The sequence below is a fragment of the Chelonia mydas genome, chromosome 6 (genome assembly GCF_015237465.2).
Source record: "Chelonia mydas isolate rCheMyd1 chromosome 6, rCheMyd1.pri.v2, whole genome shotgun sequence".
NCBI classification, from domain to species: Eukaryota; Metazoa; Chordata; order Testudines; family Cheloniidae; genus Chelonia; species Chelonia mydas.
This window is the reverse complement of record NC_051246.2, coordinates 27,856,238-27,876,272: the sequence shown is the minus strand read 5'-3', so window position 1 is coordinate 27,876,272 and position 20,035 is coordinate 27,856,238. Positions and strand designations below refer to the sequence as shown.

Below are 20,035 nucleotides of genomic sequence, written 5' to 3'. Positions count from 1 at the left end.
GCGCGCACACACACTCTCTCTCCTGCCTGCATGTCTGTCCATGCTGCTCCTTTTTTCTTTTATCTGATCTTTCCCCCCACCCGTAAAACCTAATGGAATTCAGCCAAAGGAGAATGGAAACCCAGCAATGGCAAAGCCAAACATTCAAATCTACATTGTCAAAAGTAGGGCAAGAAAGAGGAAAACTGAGCAACTTTTTTCAAAATGCAAAGATTCCAAACAGCTCTAGTCCCAAGCTAGGTACACATCCCATGTGCCCATCTCTAAAAGGTAGCTCCAGCCCAGGGTACCCACTGCTCATATTTCTTTGACACATTTAGAAAGAGGCTCAAGGCTTGATTTTCCAGAGGCGCTAAAACGACTGAGGCTGCGGGCCATTTGCCAGGTCACAGCAAGGTCTCCATCTCTCAACTGGACACAGCTGGAATCCATTTGGCTCACTTGTGGGTCAATACTGATCAAGTAGGTATTAGATTTATAAGAAAGCGTTTAGACAACTGGATGCATGCGAGTTGCTGCGTGCATTAATCTTACTTCCAATAGTGGTGTTCCATACTGTAATGTAATATTGGAGCAGTTGTATTGTGAGCCTCTGATACTGTATGAATTGCTGTACAGTACTGGAGAGTGACATTAGTGTGAAGAGCTGCTCTTCTACAGAAATTGTTATGACCCTGTTGAAAGAGGCTGCCCATCAATACCAGAGAGGCTGCGGGTGGATCTTACAACAACTGAGGAATTGTCAACAAGAGGACAAAAGACTTGTTGTTCCACTCTCCTCCCAGTGAAGATCAGTCATGCAAGTGGACTCCTCCTATCAGCAGAGTTTGCAGCTCAAACCATGTAGCAAGAAGGGGATAAAAACCCCAAGGAAAAGGGAACTACTAGCTATCTCTATGCTGCTGCAGCTCTGGGGAGGCAAGGGCCAGGTCTACACAACAGTACCAGTATAACAAAGTTGCTCAGGGGGTGTGTGAAATATCCACACCCCTGAGAGACGTTCTTACACTGACCTAACCTCCCCATAAGCCAGAGATGCCCAGCTCCTTAGCCTGGGTTAGCCCTAAAGAACAAACAAACGAACCAAGCTGATTATAGAAGGTTTCAAAACTTAATATAGGCAAAGACTAACATTTGTGTTACCTAAGTTTGTTTGCTTGTAAATAACTCATTTCCTTTTCCTGTTTAATAAATCTTCATATAGTTTCCCATAGGGCTGGCTACAAGCATTGTCTTTGGTGTGACCGGGGCTGGGGGTGGGGCAGGGAGCTGCCGGTGGGTGCTCTGCTCCCACCAAATTTTCCCCTTGGGTGCTTCAGGGCTGGAGCACCCATGGAGTCAGCGCCTAAGGCGCCACTTCGGGCCGGTTAAATTTAGAAGCCCTTTTAGAACCGGTTGTCCCTCGCGGAACAACCAGTTCTAAAAGGGCTTCTAAATTTAACAACTGCTTCTAGCGAACCAGTGCGAACCGGCTCCAGCTCACCACTGGACTGGCAAGACAGACTGGAGTACCCAAGGGGACTGTCTGTGACTCTGTTTAAGGCAGCTAATGGGCCAGAGAAGTTTGCACTTGGTGGAATTGGCTGGTGAAATCTAAGGCTTGCGCCCTGGGGATTTTTTTGTTTTGTTTTTTTAAAAATAGTCTGCGCCGAGGCTGGTACTCACACTCCTGTGAGCATTACAGTGACCACAGGTACCATGCAAGTCAATGGGCAGTGCAGGTGCTCCCCACCACTTCAAGCCAGGCCACTGTCTATGGAGTGATTTATGGATTCATTTTACAGTTCTTCGGCTGTTAAGCCAGTCTATAGTCTTCAGTGCTTTTACACTGTCACCAGCGCAGTGTCCCTTTGCACCAAGGCAGCCACCACCAGCAAGGCAGCTAAACTGCTCATTGGAAGTAAGTATATTTTGGCTTATCAGAGAGCCAGGAATGTTATGGTCCTCACTTAAGCTCTTCGCTGCACTGCTACTGAACAAAGTTATGTTCATGCAGCCATGCCTCAGGACTGGTCATCCACAAGCAATGAACCTGGGAGCTCTGGCTCTAAAAGCATAAGCGCTTCTATTGCCTGAGTGGAAGGGCAGAGGTCATTAGCTTGAAAGCAGTATAGGACTTAAACGGTTTAAACCTGTATACCTGACCTAACCACGAGAGGAGAACAGAGAGCAACACTGTGTTGGCAGGGGTTCCAGAGAACCGACATACAACAATCTCTGGTGAGGGGGCATGGGCCAGCTAGGCACTGACCACAACACAAGACAGTGAACAAATGTATGCCTCCCTCCTCAGTTAGATACTAGCACATGCAGCTGGTATCCAGGCAGGCTGCTGATGCTGCCAGGCCAACAGATACATTAAGTCCGCAGCCTGGTTGCCTTCTTAATCCCAGGCATTGTCCCCTCACCTGAATCCAGAGTAGCTATCACCAGCCATTTCTGCACAACTAAAGATGGAGCGGCCGAGTGGAGGTTAGGTAACGGACAGCATGTTGAGCAAGAGGTGGCAGAGGGTGAAAGGGGAAGTTGAGGAAGGATTTAGGCTCTATTAGGAAGTGCCAGTTCTTCCAGAAGCAGTGAGAGGAATGAAAGGGACAATGGTTCAACCAGACTTGCCCTGCACCTTCTCTTCTGGTGAAGTCTGCAGAACTGCAAGATAAAGTGACGGGCTGCTGACACTGCAGCAGCCTGGCTTCACCCAAGGGGTTCTTCCCAACAGTTGTTCATGTGAAAGGACTAGCAGAGGTGTCCCTGTAGCAGAAACAGCAATCTGGCCCAGACTCACCGCCCTTTGTCACCTTACTCCTAGCCCAGAGGAGTAGGACATGGTGATGTTTTTCAGGCAAGTAACTTACTTGGTGAAAGATTCAGTTTTGGTCAACCCAAAACGATTTTTTAATTTGACCCGGTTGTTTCAGCCAGGGAAAAAGGGTAATTTGAGGACAGCAAACTCAACAGCTGTCTGCACATACCCAAGCTCTCAATCTTTCCTTCATTGTGCCCAGGAGAGAGCACGAGTACCACTCTCTAACCTGGTAATTAAGGCAGGAGATGTGGATTCAACCCCTCCTCTGAATCAGAGAAGATCTGAATGAAGACATCTACCTCCCAGATCAGTGCTTTAATCACCAGGCTAGAGACTCCTCCTCACTCTTTGTCACCATGACTATTTAGATATTTATCTAAAATGGAACAGCTTCAACAGGAGAGACTGAGAGCAACCCACCCATAACAACCTACAGACTGGCAGTTTGTACACACACTGGAATGGGGAGGGGAGGAGAGGAGGGAAGAGAGGAAGAAAGGTCTGAGCTCAATTCCAGCCTCAGGGATTGTCCCCTTGCTGTAGTTAATCCACCTCCCAGAGAGGCAGTAGCTAGATTGACAGAACAATTCTTCCGTCGACCCAGCACAGTCACCCTGGGTTAGTTCAGTGTATTACATCTCTCCAGGAGTGTGGGTTTTTCACGGCTGATGTAAAGTCTCAGTGCAGACCAGTCCTATGTCTTGTATATCCTGTTTGCCCTAATCACTGGGCTGAAGGCAAAGGGGTGGGGTGCAAACACACACACACAATCTTTGCTGGCCTGTAATGAACTTTGGAATTTGTCAGCAAATTAGAAAACATTTTTGAAACCAAACAACATTTCCCCTGGTTTTTCAGTTTGGCAGCCATGCCAGAATCATCAATTAACAACTCAGGTCTACTTTGGAGCTTCTCTAGCACGTTGAAGGGAGACCCTTCTTTGCAGGTCTCATTCCCATACCATCCCAAAGCGGTGCACCAGGTTTGAGGGGAGATGGCTACATGGTGCTGTAAACAGCTGATACCCCACCCTATCCATCCCCAGAACTACTGGGATTCCAGAGGGGTGGGGGAAATTGTAAATACAGCAGCTTCCACCAGCACCTACTCTCTTCCGCCAAAAATGGAGTGGATTTAAGTACCCAGACTTGATCTCTTCACAGCAATGCTGAGAGGCTCAATTCACTGGCATTTGTAAAAGTGCTCAGGTCTAAAAATATGTTCACCAATATGTTTGTATTACTAGAGCATCTAGGAGTTCTAGTCATGAACCACTTCCCACTGTGCAAAACACAGAACAAGAGATGATCCACGCCCCATAGATCTTATGATCTAAGTAAGGTTTGTAGCACAGCCTTAAAACCACAGGCTTCTGCAGTGCCGCTATCTATAAAGTAAACCCCCACCTAACAGAAGTGCACCGACCTGTCCTGTACTAGCACAGTCACTACAGGATGTGTCGCGTTCAGAACTAGTCTCGTTGGAACACATTTCACCCTCATGCGCTGGGTTAAGTTCAAGCCAGTACAAGCAGGAATCATTTTCTAGACTGCCGTGTTCACATCACATCTAGCCTCTCAATTGGTAGGCTCCACAGAGAAGCCAAGGATTAGTCAGGCAGAGACAGAACTATGCTCCAGTGCTTCCCAGGTCAGGGCTGAGGGGGAAGCTGACACTGCCACCCTTCATGCTATGCTGTCCCTACTAGGAGACTAAAAGCCTTTGGTCTCCAGGTCTGCTAAACCATCACCATTCACCAACACTACCTTGGCTCGTTTTGAGAAAGACAGTGAGGTCAGCCATTGACTAGGCAGAAAGCATCCCAAATGCTACTATCTCTGAACAGAGACCAACTTTAAGAGGATATTATATAAAGCTACAATTTATTAAACATAGTAGGTAAGGTAATATATTTTATTGGACCAACATTTGTTGGAGGAAGGTACAAGCTTTGAAGTGACAGAGCTCTTCTTCAGGTCTGGGGGAGGAGGCAGAGTGTCTGAGCTAAATATAAGTTGGGACATGATAGGATCGCTGCTTGCCTCCAATACACACAAGATAATGCACAAAAAACTCAGAAATCCACTCAAACTCACCCATTTCACCCTCACCCACAACTTCAATTTAACACACACACACTTTGCCCAAACCACTGGAACAGCCCTGCGTGCCAGGATGGCTCCCCAATATGCCAACCTCTTCATGAGCCACCTCAAGGAAGAATTTCTGGACAAATGCACCGCAACACCAATATTGTATCTGAGATACATCAATATTTTCATCCTCCAGACAGAAAATCTAAACTCTCTCTAGAAGACTCCCATACCAGCATCAACTTTCTGGACACCACAATCTGCTTAATCTAAACAAGATATACAAGAAATCTACCAGTCACCACATTTTCTTCCACAAATCCAGCAGCCAATCCAGATCACACATGCAAAAAAGTTACCTACAGCCAAACACTTAAACAGAATTTGCTCCAAAAGAGAGTCTGAGATACACACCTTAAACACACTTAAAACCACCTTCCCTAAACAATACATCTGTTAGTCTATAAGGTGCCACAGGACTCTTCGCAGCTTTTACAGAGCCAGACTAACACGGCTACCCCTCTGATACGTGACTTCCCTAAACTAGATACACAAGGCAGGTGGGGCACTCACCCAGCTTGTCTCTCTAATGTCTTGGAACTAGGGTGACCAGATAGAAAGTGTGAAAAATGGGGGTGGGGTTGGAGGGTATAGGTGCCTATACAAGAAAAAGCCCCAAATATTAGGACTGTCCCTACAAAATCAGGACATCTGGTCACTCTACTTGGAACCAACATGGATACAACAAACACTGCATTCACTAAACAAGGACACTCTGGCAGAGATTGCATCATGGAAAGGGCCACCCTAATACCCCAGGAGAACTTGCTTGAAGACAGGAAAGAGAAGCCACTGACGGCACACCCATAGTTATCACCTACCACTCCACACCAAAACCCATATGGGGGTATCATTAAACAATTACAACACATATTTGATGGAGACCACACCCTGAAAGAAATCTTTCCCAAATCCCCTATGGCCTTCGAAACAACCCTACAACCTCATCACCAGAAGCAAGTTCCTCACAGACCAGGACACACCAACTCAAAGCAGCACCAGGCCGTGCCAGAAGAGATGTAAAACCTGCAGATATCTCCACTGCTGCAATGATCAATACTCCCCTCCCACACACACCTCTCAAAATTGATGGATCCTACACATGCTTATCACACCATGTGGCGTACCTCAACAAGTGCCCCTGCAACAACTATGTGCATGAAACCAGACAATCACTGCATTCCAGTGAGCTCATGCAGAAAGATGATAAAAGACAAAACACCATATCATCCATACAAACTTTTCCAAAGCAATCACTCCACAGCAGGGTGGATAAAAATCAATGATTTTTAAAAAAAAATTTTTTTTAATTTTAATAAAAGGATTTTAATTTAAAATGGATTTTTTGATGAAATGCTTTTTGAGGGGAAAAACCAATGTATATTAATTAAAACTATTTTTACATTATAGCTCAAAGATATCTCATCATGGAATAGGGATGATAAATTCTAATTGTATAGTATGAGACAAAATATTCATGTAATGTTTAAGAAAAGTTTTGTAAATGAGTTCCAATAGTTCATGGATTAGAGACCCAATCTTATGGGGTTCCAGGGGCTTCTGTATAGAAAGATTAATCTAAATAATCTATCTACCCAATGGGACTTGGTATCTTCTAGACTGAGCACCATCAGAGATGCTTAGTTTTGCAATTCTCAAACTGTGGATTTGTGTCTCCAGAGATAACATGCTTGTTAAGAGGAAAAATGTTTTTAAATATATAGAGGTGAGAAATAACAGACCTCAACCCTATTGTCCTTCTGCAAATTTGTGTACACAGAGTCAATCCCTTACCTCTCTAAAAGTGCAAAATTTCTAAAAGTTCAATGAATAGATGATTGTTGCGGGGAGAATAGATCTGGACAAGGAGACAAAGTCTGGAGATAAATGTGAGAAGGGAGGGACAGGCAGTAGAAACAAAAGTGAAACTGTTTGAGCAGCATATTCCAGAAGCCTTGAGGTCTTTCTGAGTGTAGCCTTCATTGATTTGAGATCTACCATTCTCTCACTAGAAGGGAAAACCTATAATGGCAGCAGGCCATAAGAGAGACCCAGTTTGGGAATAATAACCATTCAAGAAATATATGTTTGCTGATGATATTTTAAAGAAAGTCATACCAGTGAACTGGTGGAAGTCACTTAAGCACTTGGATTTAGAATGACCAGACAGCAAGTGTGAAAAATCAGGACGGGGGGGGGGGGGAGGGGGGAGAGGGTGTGTGTGTGTGTGTGTGTAAGTAATAGGAGCCTATATAAGAAAAAGACCCAAAAATCAGGACTGTCCCTATAAAATCGGGACATCTGGTCATCCTACTTGGATTCAGAGGCTGTTGGAAGTGATAATCTCACTTTTAACAGCAGTAGCTTCTTCTGCTGGTGCAGAAAGAATATTTTCTTCCTTTGGACTAATTCATTCCAAATTAAGGAATCGTTTAGGACCTGAAAAAGCAGGAAAGCTTTTTCTTTTCCAGATTATGAACAAATAGGAAAATGAAGGTGAAGACAACTGAGTTAGCTGCAGAAGCCAATATTTTAAGTTTCTTGTGTTGACCTGGTTGATATAGTCGATTAATTTTTTTTTTATTAAATATTTCATTTAACTATTTTAGTTAAACACAATTTTAACAAAAACAAACCTGATTTTAAAAAATTTGAATGTTTAAGTAAATTAAAAAATTCATATGCTTGTTTTGTTAAAATATTGTATGTTTGCTGTTGGGGAAAAAAAATCCAGAATACATAACTTTGTTGCTTTAGTTAAATAAAACAATTTAAGTGTCTGTCTGGTGATGTTCTCCTCCTAGCACAGCATGGCAAGAAAATCCTTCAAATATTAACGATTAACCTGTTGCATTGGAGATAGTTCACCTCCCAGTGACTTCATAAATATCTGCTTCAATTACCTTTGGTAAATGAAATAACCAATCATTCATTTTCTGATATAGCTGTAAAACTAATCTGAAAAGTTCTCAAAATAAATCACTTTAAAAAAATGTGTGATGTGTACCTTCTAAAAGTGAAACCTACATCTATCTCCGAGTTGTGAAGAATATCTATTAAGGTTATAATAACCAATAAGAATGCACTTTTATGTAGAAATCCATGATTAAAGCGAGTCTTCCTGACTAGTGACTTAAATCATGATTTAAATCAGCTGTGGAGCAGGGTAGATTTGATCTTTCAATACGTGTCCTCAAGGCAAACCTGCCCAACTCCTTCAAAAGGCAAGCCTGTGAATTTAAATATATAACTTTGCTAGATACCAAAAGCCCTGGACTTAACAGAGACACTGTTTTTTGGCTCATTACAACAATTTGTAATACACCCGCTTGTTATCCTTAATTGCCCACTTCCAACCTTTTATGCATAATCATCTAACCCCCAATTGCCCATTCAAGTGACTGTCTCCCCTGTATTATCCCCTCTGCTTAACAATCTGTCCTAACTTGTACTTAGGTCAGACACACTGCTTCCTTCCCCAGACCTGATGGAAAGCTCTGTGAAGGTACAAGCTTTTGAGCTACAACAGAAGTTGGTCCAGTAAGAGATATTACCTCATTTACCTTGTCTCTAATATCCTGTGACTAACACAGCTACACCACCACCAAGATATTAAACATCTCACAAAAATTATTTGAGAGCACTGACAGCAGAGGTCAAAGTCACCCCCATGCTGAGTCAGAGGAGGGGCAGCTTGCATCCCTTGATCCTGAGTACTGGCTTGACCCTCCCTGCTCCCCCATCCCCCATTAGAGCAACCCCAAGGGGTACCCTAACTTGCATCCCTGATGCAGTAGGTCACTAGATTCTATGGCACTACAGAATAGTCAGGGCACATCACACCCCAGCTACAGCATCTGTCAGTGCCTCTTGAAGAGCACCCTGTGCAGGGGCACAAAGCCAGCATAATGTGGGTACATTAGCACCCTTTAATCCCACCACACCCCACACACAGGTGACCAGCATGATTCACCCCAGGGCTCTAAAGCACTGGCCTCTCCCCCTCAAGCTAAAGGAGTACACGTTAGCAGATAGCACTGGTAGTACACTTAACAAGCATGCTCCGTTGTGGGTGGTGGTGGTGTTTTTTCAGTACCCTAATAGAAGTAGGTCACACCCCCAAGGTTGAGACTGTATCAACATACGTGTCTCTGAAAAGTCAGTTTTCACAAGGAAAAGTGTCTTGTAGTCACCATTATACTCCAGGTGAGCAGAAGCCTTTAACTAATGCCCCAAGTCTCAATGTTAAGGCGAGAAAAACAGCACCCCAACAATCACACCTTTTTGGGCGTGCGCAGCACTGCACCATTGTCCTGTGCCTGCATACACCGAGCATTGGGTAAAACCCAAGCTAGACTCTTGTGGAGCTGGATTACATCACTGGTTCCACAGTCAGCAATGTTGAAGGGTAAATCCTCTCAGTACATCTACAATAACCAAGAAGGGTGGCACCAGACTCAGAGTAGTTCATAGAACCACACTCAGTGGCAGGAGAGCTGCTTATAGCAGAGGCCCACTCGGAGCAGGCTGTGGGTGAGTGCTAATGGCCACTTAGTGAAAACCAGACTTGCCAGAAGCCAGCAGTTCTGCAATGGGATTTTATTTTAAGCTTAAGTGCTCTGGAGAGTGGGGGGTGGGCAGGGGAGAGACAGGGAGAGAAGCACTTTTCTCCCTTTCTCCTTTTCATATTTATTAAAGCATCTTGAAATGGCGGCTATGGACCCTGCAAGAAGTGGGCTGAAAGGTTCTCTAGTTTCACTGTGGCCTGTGCTGAAACAGCAGCAACTGCGGACTCTGCTGCCCTCCTACAACAGGGGTGGAGTCACCACCTCCCACCCAACTTTCAGCAGCAGGGAAAGATACGTGTCATTCTACAGCAGCAGACCTGTCCCCCCTACCGACACCCCTAGGCAAAGCTAGGTCTAACAGGTTAGCGGAAATAGCAAATAGCCCCCCCATCCTACTCTGTGGTTGTTCTCACAACAGCCTCTCTAGATGTCAGTAGAGCATCCAGGACTGGCCCATGTCAGTTGACTCAGGCTCATGGAGCTATAAATCTTCAGTGTAGACATCCCATAGCAGTACTGGGCCTATGGCACAAGTCACAGTTCCATCCAGCAGGGCACAACTCTCCCTATCTGCCAGCTCATTACAGTGGCAAATGTCCATATATGAAAAAACACCTTTCCCCCCGCCCAAGGGGAGAGATCCCAGCCACAGCTCAGGAATTAGATGGAACAGTCCTCTCCACTACAGTTACACTCCTTCAACAGGAATGGTGGACACAACCACTGAAAAACAGGGTGAAACTAGAGCACATGACATACCTGAGAGCTCCCACAGGGCTTCCAACTACTCTGTGACAATATCAGCAGAAGGAGTGGAAAAGCAGATGCGTTTAGGGAGCACAACATAGGAAGCAAAATGAAATTTCCTACAGGTTTGTGAGGTACCTCCTCAGGTTCCCATAAATCACACCCACACTGAGTCAAACAAAGACAGCGGCTGGCAATAACTGAGGTTACCCCTTTGCTACATCAGTTCAACCCTCCCTCAAAAAAAATTGCATGAGGGCCAGCGCCTGGATTTAAATGCTTTCCAGCTGACAACTGCTTGGCAACTCCCTTCACTGAGCCTTACCTGCCCCAGGTGTTTGCAATTTTCCCTGTTCCAGCAGCTGCAGAGCAGCCTCTCCTCACGCAGCCTATGTTTGTCAAGCAAGAAACAAAGTTGCACTTTTTTTTTTTAAGGGAGTGTTGCCGGGAAGGAGCAGGCGAATAAGGTGCAACATTTCTGGTCAACAAGGATAAAAAATCCTCCCCATTAAAGGCAAAGCACATGTATGCCTACTCAGACACAAACACACCACACACACACACCCAGAAGAGTGGGCCTCTTCTAGCAAGAAATCTTCATTGGAGGAGAAAGAGAGGAGGGAGGATTTGGGGGAAATGGGCTAGTTCATAATGGAGGCCCTAGTCCTGCAAGTATGATTGAAGACAATGGGATGAGTGCTGTGTAAAAAGTTCACCATGGGTGAGTGTTTGTAGGGTTAGGGCCTTAAAGAGGAGGGAGGAGATGTCGCTTTGGATTTTATTTAGCTAAGAGGTTTGAAAAGAAATACAGCTAGAGAGATAGAGAAAACTGTGTTTCTGTCTGCTTTTGATGCAATGTTAATTATGCAGCTTCTCGCCCTTCTGGATAAAAAGGGACTAAGAGATTTTAAGACAAAAATCCCAGTAACATCAGACTAACAATGGGGCTCAGACAGGATGTTCAGATCCAGGTATAAGCGATCCCCCAGGGAAGGGTTTGGATCCAGGGTTCAGCTCAGCAAGGGAATAGGGACCAGAAGCAAAGTGAGGGATTTGGGGGTTTACCTATTGCTGATACTGGGATGGGTGGGCCTAGGCCCTGCCATAGCTAAAGACTTACCCTCTTAATGGGGGAGGGAGGAACCAGCACCGATAGAGTACAGTGACAATAAGCAGTCTGCAAGTGCCTTTTGAAGAATTCCCCAGGCACGGGTGTAACCCACACACAAACCTCCTGGGCGTGGTGTTCTGTCCTCTCTAGTGGCACAGAGACCACGTAGGGAGAGAGGGAGTTTAATGAGTCTGCTCTACAGTCTTAGCTAAGGGCCCTATGGCTTTTAGCTCATGCAGTAGCAGCTCATGCACTTAGCTCCCGAGGTCCCAAGTTCAACCCTGTTTGGCTGCATATGATAACCCTATGTTGCGCACTTTTTCCTGAGAACTCCACTGCTGGGGGAGGTGCCCTGAGCAGGATGGGGGGACGATAACACGCACCATTCTGGCTGGCACCACAAGCCAGAGGCAGTGCTAGGAAACTGCCATAACTTAGAACAGCTCCCTGGGCTGCCTAAATTACGCTGGAGGTCATTTCAGCCCCTGCAGCAGCTCAGGTTTCAGAGTAACAGCCCTGTTAGCCTGTATTCGCAAAAAGAGAAAGAGTACGTGTGGCACCTTAGAGACTAACCAATTTATTTGAGCATAAGCTTTCGTGAGCTACAGCTCACTTCATCGGATGCATACTGTGGAAACTGCAGAAGACATTATATACACAGAGACCATGAAACAATACCTCCTCCCACCCCACTCTCCTGCTGGTAATAGCTTATCTAAAGTGATCACTCTCCTTACAATGTGTATGATAATCAAGTTGGGCCATTTCCAGCACAAATCCAGGTTTTCTCACCCTCCGCCCTCGCCCCCGCCCCCCACAAACTCACTCTCCTGCTGGTAATAGCCCATCCAAAGTGACCACTCTCTTTACAATGTGTATGATAATCAAGTTCGGTTGCAGCAGCTCAGACTCAGGAGGGCGCAGAAGTGGCTTAAAGCCAATTTTGTCCTCACTGCCCTTGGACTTAACCTTCTGTGCTGTGCCTCCTGGAGGTACGTTACAGCACAGAATCTGCCCCAGTGCTGTGGAAAGCTGGTTCTGACTCCAAACATCACCAAAGCATTGGGATCTGAGCTTGTCTCTCCACAATAGCACAAATTATTGTGAGTTGAATGTTTGCCTCTGAGTTGTCAAACTAGTTCTTCCTGCAGACCTAGCTCAGCCCAAACCCTCCTGCCCCCAACTAGCAATGCTCTGGGCTTGCCCTGAGCAAGATACCACCTCCTTTGGAGGAACCCCTTCATAGAATATCAACACTGGAAGGGACCTCAGGAGGTCATCTAGGCCAACCCCCAATTTTTGCCACAGATCCCTAAATGGCCCCCTCAAGGATTGAACTCACAACCCTGGGTTTAGCAGGCCAATGCTCAAACCACTGAGCTATGCATCTCTCCTTCCCTCCCTCGCTTACTGCTGTACCTTTCTCCTATGCAAGTAGGCGCTTCTTCCTGGGCCTGTGTCCATTCCCTGGGGCATGTTTGCTCCCCCTCTTGTGTTCCCTCTGCAGCCCACCTCTGTTTGCGCTGCTCGAGCTTCTGAGACCAGTCGCTGAATCCCTCATCCTCTTCCAGCTCTGAGGTCCCTGAGGGCTTAAAGTCAAACCTGAAACACACCAGGAGAAAGATTAGAACAGTGGAACTACAAAGGATCAAAGTTGGTACAGATGATCCCCATGCTGGTCATGTTCCTTCCCTCTGCACTAACCTGGCTAGCACAACCATCCTCTAGTAGCTCCTCTCATACAGTTACAGCTGCAGGACCAATAAGGGCCTGGTCTCCGGAATCCCATCCATCCTCATTCTCCATTAAAGGAGAGGTCACAAAGCAGCCTAAACCACTTCGGAAAGCACCACAGAGCAGCCACATAGGAATTCTCCTGGTATAAGGGGAATCCCTGAACAACACAGCAATTCCACGTCACCCCCATTCCTGGGGCAAAAGAGACAGTGACCTGTCCTCTGTGCTCCTAGTGATTCCTGGCTCCTCAGATAGCCTCGTAGGGCCACAGGAAATCCCAGCATAAGCTAGAGCTTCCTTCAGGCCACCGGTGCCTTCACCCCTTCCTCTGGTCCTGCACTGAGCACAGTTTGGCCAGACCAGAGACTCTGGTGTAAAATCTTCTTAAATGCATTTAGGAACCCAGGTCCCATTCACGTTTGCCCTGCAGCTTGGGTATGCCATTTACACTAGTGCCAAGTGGGTGCAAAACACTCTCAAATGAGAATGAAAGCACTTTGCACCCACTTGGCAGTGGTGTAAATCACAACACACGGGCACAGCAATGGATGAGTGAGAGAGGAAGGATGGTCCAGTGGTTAGGGCTCTAACCTGGGACTTGGGTTCAATCCACTGCTCTGCCACAAATTCCCTGTGTGGCCTTGGGTAAGACACTTAATATCTCTGTGCCTTGGTTCCGCATCTGTAAAATGGGGATAATAGCACTGCTCTCCCCCACAGGGGTGTTGGGAGGATAAATGCATTACAGATGATAAGGTGTCTGGATCTGTGGTAATGGGGGCGGGCAGACAAGTGGCTTAGATAGACTGGTCCCCATCTGGCAGTGCAAACCTACCTACGAGCCTTCTGCTTCATGCCTCCCTGCCAGCAATAAGGGTTCTGGGATCAGTTTGTAGACACCAACTGCTACTGATGATGTGTGAGGCAGAACACAATCAGGCTTTGCTCTTTTGTGTCTTCCTGGACTCTTCACGGCTGGTAGCAGTTTAACAAACTTGCTCTTACCAGCAAAGTAAGCAGATATGGATTCAGGAGGGTAGAGCCTTGGTGCTAAGAAAACCAAGGGGAGTTTTGCCATTGACTCCACTGAGAACTGGATGTGCCCCAAAGGCGGCAGGTACAGTCAGTGAATAGGTGTCATTTTCCCAGAGTCGCTTTCCCATTTGGATTCATAACTGCACTTTACAGTGCTCCTGAAAACACACATGTTGGCAGTTCCCGTCCCCCCCCATGCCACGCCACCCACTGCCAATTGCTGAGCTGGCACACGCCGGCGTAGTCTGGCACGGCCAAGTGCTCGTCCCTCTGCTTCTTAAAAAGCCCGGCAGGGGGGAAAAGGGGGACCAAGAGGAGCTTAACCTCTGGAAAGATTTCCTATCCTTCCACTGGTGAGGGGAAAACTCCCTCCTCGTTCACCAAACAGGAAAGGAAAGAGGTGAAGAAGAACTTCTATCCAACTGCCAAGAGCCTGCAGAGCTTCATCACCCTGCTGGCACGGCATATACAGACCATGTTCCAAAGCGCTGATGCAGCCCAACAGCTGTGATTTCACACAAAGACACAACAAAGCCCAGTGCACGGTAGGTGGTCGAAGGAGGATTGGCTCCTCCAGATCACATGGCTGCCTGCTGCAGAGCAACTTTGGCCCATTTTATGCTCATTGCTTTTCCCTTTCTCCTTCACCATCTAGGCTTGTGGTGACTTCAAGTGAGATGCCTGAGATACATGATGGCCAACCCCAAATATTAGAAAAATCACGGGTCAGGCCTCAAGAAGTCTTGAGATTGGCTTAAAACCAATGAGATTTTTTAAATAGATAAATGTGTGGTGGTGGGGTCTTGTTTGTTTTCTGAGTTCGGAGCCTAAGGGAACACTTGGGTTACATACATTTTCCAGCTTTTCTCTGCAACCACGAGGGCTAGAAACTTACATTTTTTAAAGAATGAAAGCTGAGATTCTCTTATTCACGTGACTCCAGCAGCTGAGTCTTTGGGGAGAAGAATCAGCTATCAGAAGCCTTGTGACAGCTGACAACAACAGACAGGCCCAGATTTAAATACCCACAATGCCCCACATCTCCAGAAGGGCCCTGGCAATGCAAGGATCTTCAGTAACTGGGGTGGCATTCACTCCTGTCCCAAATCAGGTGGTCAGCCCGTGGAGAAGCCAAGAACGTATTTCAGGGTTCTTCATTATGTTTTCACATTGAACCTTCCCATATTGACTAAGTGATACAATGACAATCGGTGATGTCACAGGTGAAAGTGGATTAGGATTTACTATTCTTGTAGTTCCTAGAGACCCCGAGTGAGACACCGTGCTCGACTCTGTTCACACAAATAGTAAGAGAGTCCCTGCCACAGAAAGCTAACAATCTGAATAGACAGGATGGGAAGTATGGTTCCTGTTTCACCAATGACTAACTGAGGCACAGACAGGGGAAGTGACTTGCCCAGGACACACAGGGAACGCTGTGGCAGAGCCAGGAAAAGACTCCAGGTTTTCCGAATCCCCGGTCAGTGCCTGGGGGAAGAGCAGTCCTTGAGTGGGAAGCTCAGCCCTTAAAGGCATAGATAAAGGCCATACTCCAGTTGTGGGTAGCCAGAGCACAGCCCACTCCAGTCATTCCCTGAACCCAATGCCCTCCTTTGCCAAGGACAGAGAGAGCGCTATGCTCCATGGCAAATCCACAGCAGGAGACTGTCAGGTGGTCCCCATTCCCTCTGTGATGCTCAAGAATCTGCCCCAATGTCCTGACTGCAGCTCCTTTACCTTTCTGAAATACCACCCCCAGCGCTCAGGCTGCAAAGGTCGGATGCCGCTGGGCTGGAGTGTGGGGCAATTTTGATTTCACAGCCTGGTCTCCCCCTGACTCCCCTCAGAACTCAAGATCACCAGGGAGGAGAAATAAAAGATGTGAGAGTGGGGCTGGCATAACACCGCTCCCGCACTTCAATTCTAAATGGCTTCGCGCCACTCCAGCATCCAGGCCTACAGGGAAGCCACCACAGCTGTCTGGGGGAAAAAAATGTGACCCAGATTTACTTTTGGGGCTGTGCAAAGCCCCTCACCCCAAGGAAACGACAAGGGCCTGCTTACACAAAGATGAGTTGCATGAATGGGGTGAGTCACTGTACGGGGGTGTGGTGTTTACACAAGAGAAAGCAAAGACTTTTGGAAGATTAATGGCAGGCTGACCCCAGCTCAGCAAGCCAGCCCAGGTGGCCGTCAGCAGCTGCAGAAGAGGCTGGAGAGAAGGAAATGCAATTTCAGATGGACCGCAGCACAATAGCTCAGTGCTACCAGTGTGAGCGTATAACAAACCAAAGAGGCTGGCTAAGGCTCATCCATAAAAGCCAGAAGTCAAGATGGCCAGCAGGCATGTTTTGAGAGAGGATGGATTTTACTGTCAAACTTCCCCCATTATTCTGGGGCATCTGGATGTGGATTTGGGTCCAGGCTCATCCCTACCTAAACGATACCTATAGGTTTCCCAGCACTCTCCCTAACCCTCAGCTCTCCATCTACAAATATTTGCATGTGTATTTGTATGGGGGATTGAACCCAGGACCTCTGGATCTTAAACAAACAAACAGACAAAAAAGCACAAACTTCACTGCCTGAGCTAAGGGACTAGCTCACCTCTAGTAACAAACTCCTAAACCTCTCTATGTTGTCTGTGCCCCTCTGAGGGGCAAAGAGTCACACTATCCTAGCATGAGTTACATTGGTCTCTATTGGCCCCGGTGGAAAGATGCCCACAAGCTTCTGATCTTTTCCCATCCTCAATGAGTGAGGCTAGTTCTCCATGGTTTATTTTAAATTGTAAACCATGCCTCAGACCTCTCTGCGTGATCTATCGCCTTTCTCCTCCTTCCTTGCGGGCTGATGTTTATCAACAACCTTCTAATCTGCCACTGTACACTTGGATCTTTGGTCACTCAGGCCAAAAATCTCCAAACATGCCTGTCTGCAGTTAAACTCCTAAGTCCATATTTAGGCGCCTAAGTAAAAGTGTCTTGATTTTTCAGAAAATTCTCAGCACGCACAAAGCCCACCGAAGGCAATAAAAACTTCTTGGTGCTCGGCACCTTTGACAAGCAGGTCAGGCCACTTTTATTTAGGTACCTAAATATGGTTCCAAGTGCCTAAATTTAAACATTCAGGTTACAAAATTTTGGCTTTGAGCCTGATTCATTCCTCTTTTTCTAGCACACCTAAAACTCCCAGTAAAATCAATGGGAGCTTGGACTGGGCAATGAATCCCTGCCTATCAACAGAAAGAGAATGACCATGAGCCAAAGGTCAGGTCTGGGAAGGGCAGGTCTCCCCTCCGGGCCCTCCCTTAATACAGCTGGGAATTTTGTTCCTATTTATTGTATATTGCCAGAAACTGTCAACCCCCCACTGTATCGTATATGACAAATGGATCAAACACATTTTCTTTAATTACTCCCCCCCAAAAGTTGCTTCTCCACACACACACACCTTTTTTGTCTATTCTTCCCTTCTCTTCTCTGTTTCACTGTGTCTTTTTCACTCTTTTCAATGGGACTACTAAACCTTAACACATGCATAAGGCCCACTCCTGTAAAGGCTTACACACATGCTTAACTTTTATACATTGTGAATAGTCCCCCTTGCTGTAAATGGGACCACTCACAGTATAAAGTTAAGCATATGTGTACGTTTTTTCAGGGCAGGGCCTCAGTGTTTGCATTATTGGGGGGTGCTATTTTTTTACTGTAACTGCTGCTTTGATGCCTTGGGCAAGTCACTTAATCTTGCTGTGCCTCTAGACATCTGTAAAGTAGAGATATCTGCCTCAGCAAGTTGATTTGAGACTTTGTTAATGAATGTTTGTAAGGCACTTTGTGATCCTTGTATGAAAGGTGGTCTAGAAATGCTCTCAATTAATATTATAAGGTACATCTTACATTTTTAATGAAAATACGTTTCTTTTTAGAGGTGGCAGAAATATTTAAATTTTCTAAATATTGATGAAATGCTTCTCACAAAAAAGGAAACATTTTCACAAGAATTTGAAAATAAAAATCTTGAGAAAATGTTTTAAAATCCTGACAAAAATTGAACTCTTTTCATGAAAAATTCTGCATTTTTTCATGAAAAAATTAGAGTTGTTTTCATGAATAAATTCAGATTTTTTCCTGAAATTTTTTTTCACAAACAAATTTTGATTTGCTTTCCCCACAATTTTGTTTGCTGTTTTTATGCCTTGGCCGTGATACTACAATCACTTATGCACATGCTCAGCCATCAGTGGTGAAGTTAAGCACATGTATAAGTGGTGGCAGGATCAGGGACTTACAGAACTGGCTGACACTTTTTAAAAATTCAGATGAAACATTCTCACTATTTTTTTCAATCAGCTCCACTTCTTGTTTAATTTGGGCCCTGATCCTACAAAACACTTAATATGCTTAAACAAGTTCTGTAGACTTCAACAGAACTATGCCTATCCTTAAAGTTAACCATGTGTTTAAACACTTTGCTGAACTGGGGTCTTGTACATCAATTTAACCCTTATTGAACTCTCCTCATTTAAACTCCCAGCCCCCTGCATTTTCATCTCACAGAAAAATTTAAAACTGTCCCCCTAAAAGGCTTGGTGGCAGTAGGGATAGAATCTGTGACCTCTGAATTTTAAAGCATAAGCATCAATCTAAAAAACCCTCCCTTGCCAGCCAAGGCTTTACCAAGCCTATCAACCTTTATATGTGGCCCAGCTACCACCAGACAGGGGCAGAGCAGCACAGTGAGTGGTATCTGGGCCACACAAGTACGAGCCAAAAGTGAGGATTTTTGCCACTAGGATGGCGCTTGTTTGAAGAGCGTTCTACTCTCCAGCTCTTCTTACTGGTTTTCCTGTACTGGCAGCCCACTCTCTGACAAGGAGTCGGTGTTGTTCAAGCCATCTTCTGCCTGGGACCGCTGCTGTTTCTCCCGTTCCCTTCTACGTCGCTCTCTTGCTGCCTCTTCCTCATCCTCCACACTCCACTGTGCTGTCAACCTGTCAACCAGAAGGGAAATGCATTCTTAAAGCAGGCAGCCAGTTCCGAGAGAAGCAAATAAAGGGAAAATGTCCTGGAATCTCAGGAGAAAACACAGCACCGGGTGGGCCCCATTCTGTGAGCTTCACTCCTGCCGAGGAGCACTTACTTACCCTCGCAGCATGCCTGGAAGCTAAGGAAACCACTTGTGTAAGTGCTACACAACATGAGACAATCGGATTGCAGAATCAGGCCTTGCATGAGAGGGCTGGATTGCTTCTTAGGGGATGGGTAAGTGTGTCTATGGTAGAGTCTTTCACATATGAAGCGACAATATGTCCCATTCTTTCCAAGGCAGTCCCATTTTCCAACGGCCTGTACCAGAAATTCGAAACTAAAACAGGATACCTAACTATCCCATAAAGCTGGTCAAAATGTATTCCATGGAACTATTTTTCATTCCCCAAAAATGCAGTTTTGTCAGACTCTAAACGTTTCATGGGGATGCGTCCATTTCAATGAAGTTTTCAATGGGAAAAAAGTCAGAACAAATCATTTCTCATTTTGTTTTGATAAGGTAAAGATGTTTCTTTTTGACTCTCATTGCAAGTCATTTCATGCTGCCCTTTACAATAAATATCGATTTCACCATTACATTACATTAATACGTTATAGGTAATCTTTTACTATAATATGAAAATCAACATGAAATAAATTCAAATGATACAGTCAAAAGGAAACATTTTGACTTTATCAAAACAAACCATTTGAATGGTCCCGAATTTAAATTTGTCAGAATTTTCATTCTGTGGGAAATTTCAAAATTTCAGCTTTTATTTCCCACCTGGAATTCCCTCCTTTCCCTCCCCATTCCCCCATCCCCACCCCCAAAATGCTGGAAT

The 20,035-nt window shown here is 45.6% G+C and overlaps 1 protein-coding gene across 6 annotated transcripts in view; it reads right to left on the bottom strand.

Annotated features, from left to right (window-relative positions):
* Nucleotides 1–20,035, bottom strand: part of LSP1 (lymphocyte specific protein 1) — an 83,065-nt gene that overhangs the window by 26,132 nt on the left and 36,898 nt on the right. For 4 of the 6 annotated variants that reach the window (XM_007062968.4, XM_037899629.2, XM_027825417.3 and 1 more), the window contains exons 2-3: nt 19,001–19,153; nt 12,805–12,987 (exon numbers count right to left, since the gene is read on the bottom strand). In XM_007062968.4, coding sequence (XP_007063030.2) covers nt 12,805–12,987; nt 19,001–19,153 — 336 coding nt within the window. The remainder of the gene's footprint in view (nt 1–12,804; nt 12,988–19,000; nt 19,154–20,035) is intronic. The other 2 variants (XM_043548222.1, XM_043548223.1) reach the window with 1 other exon arrangement.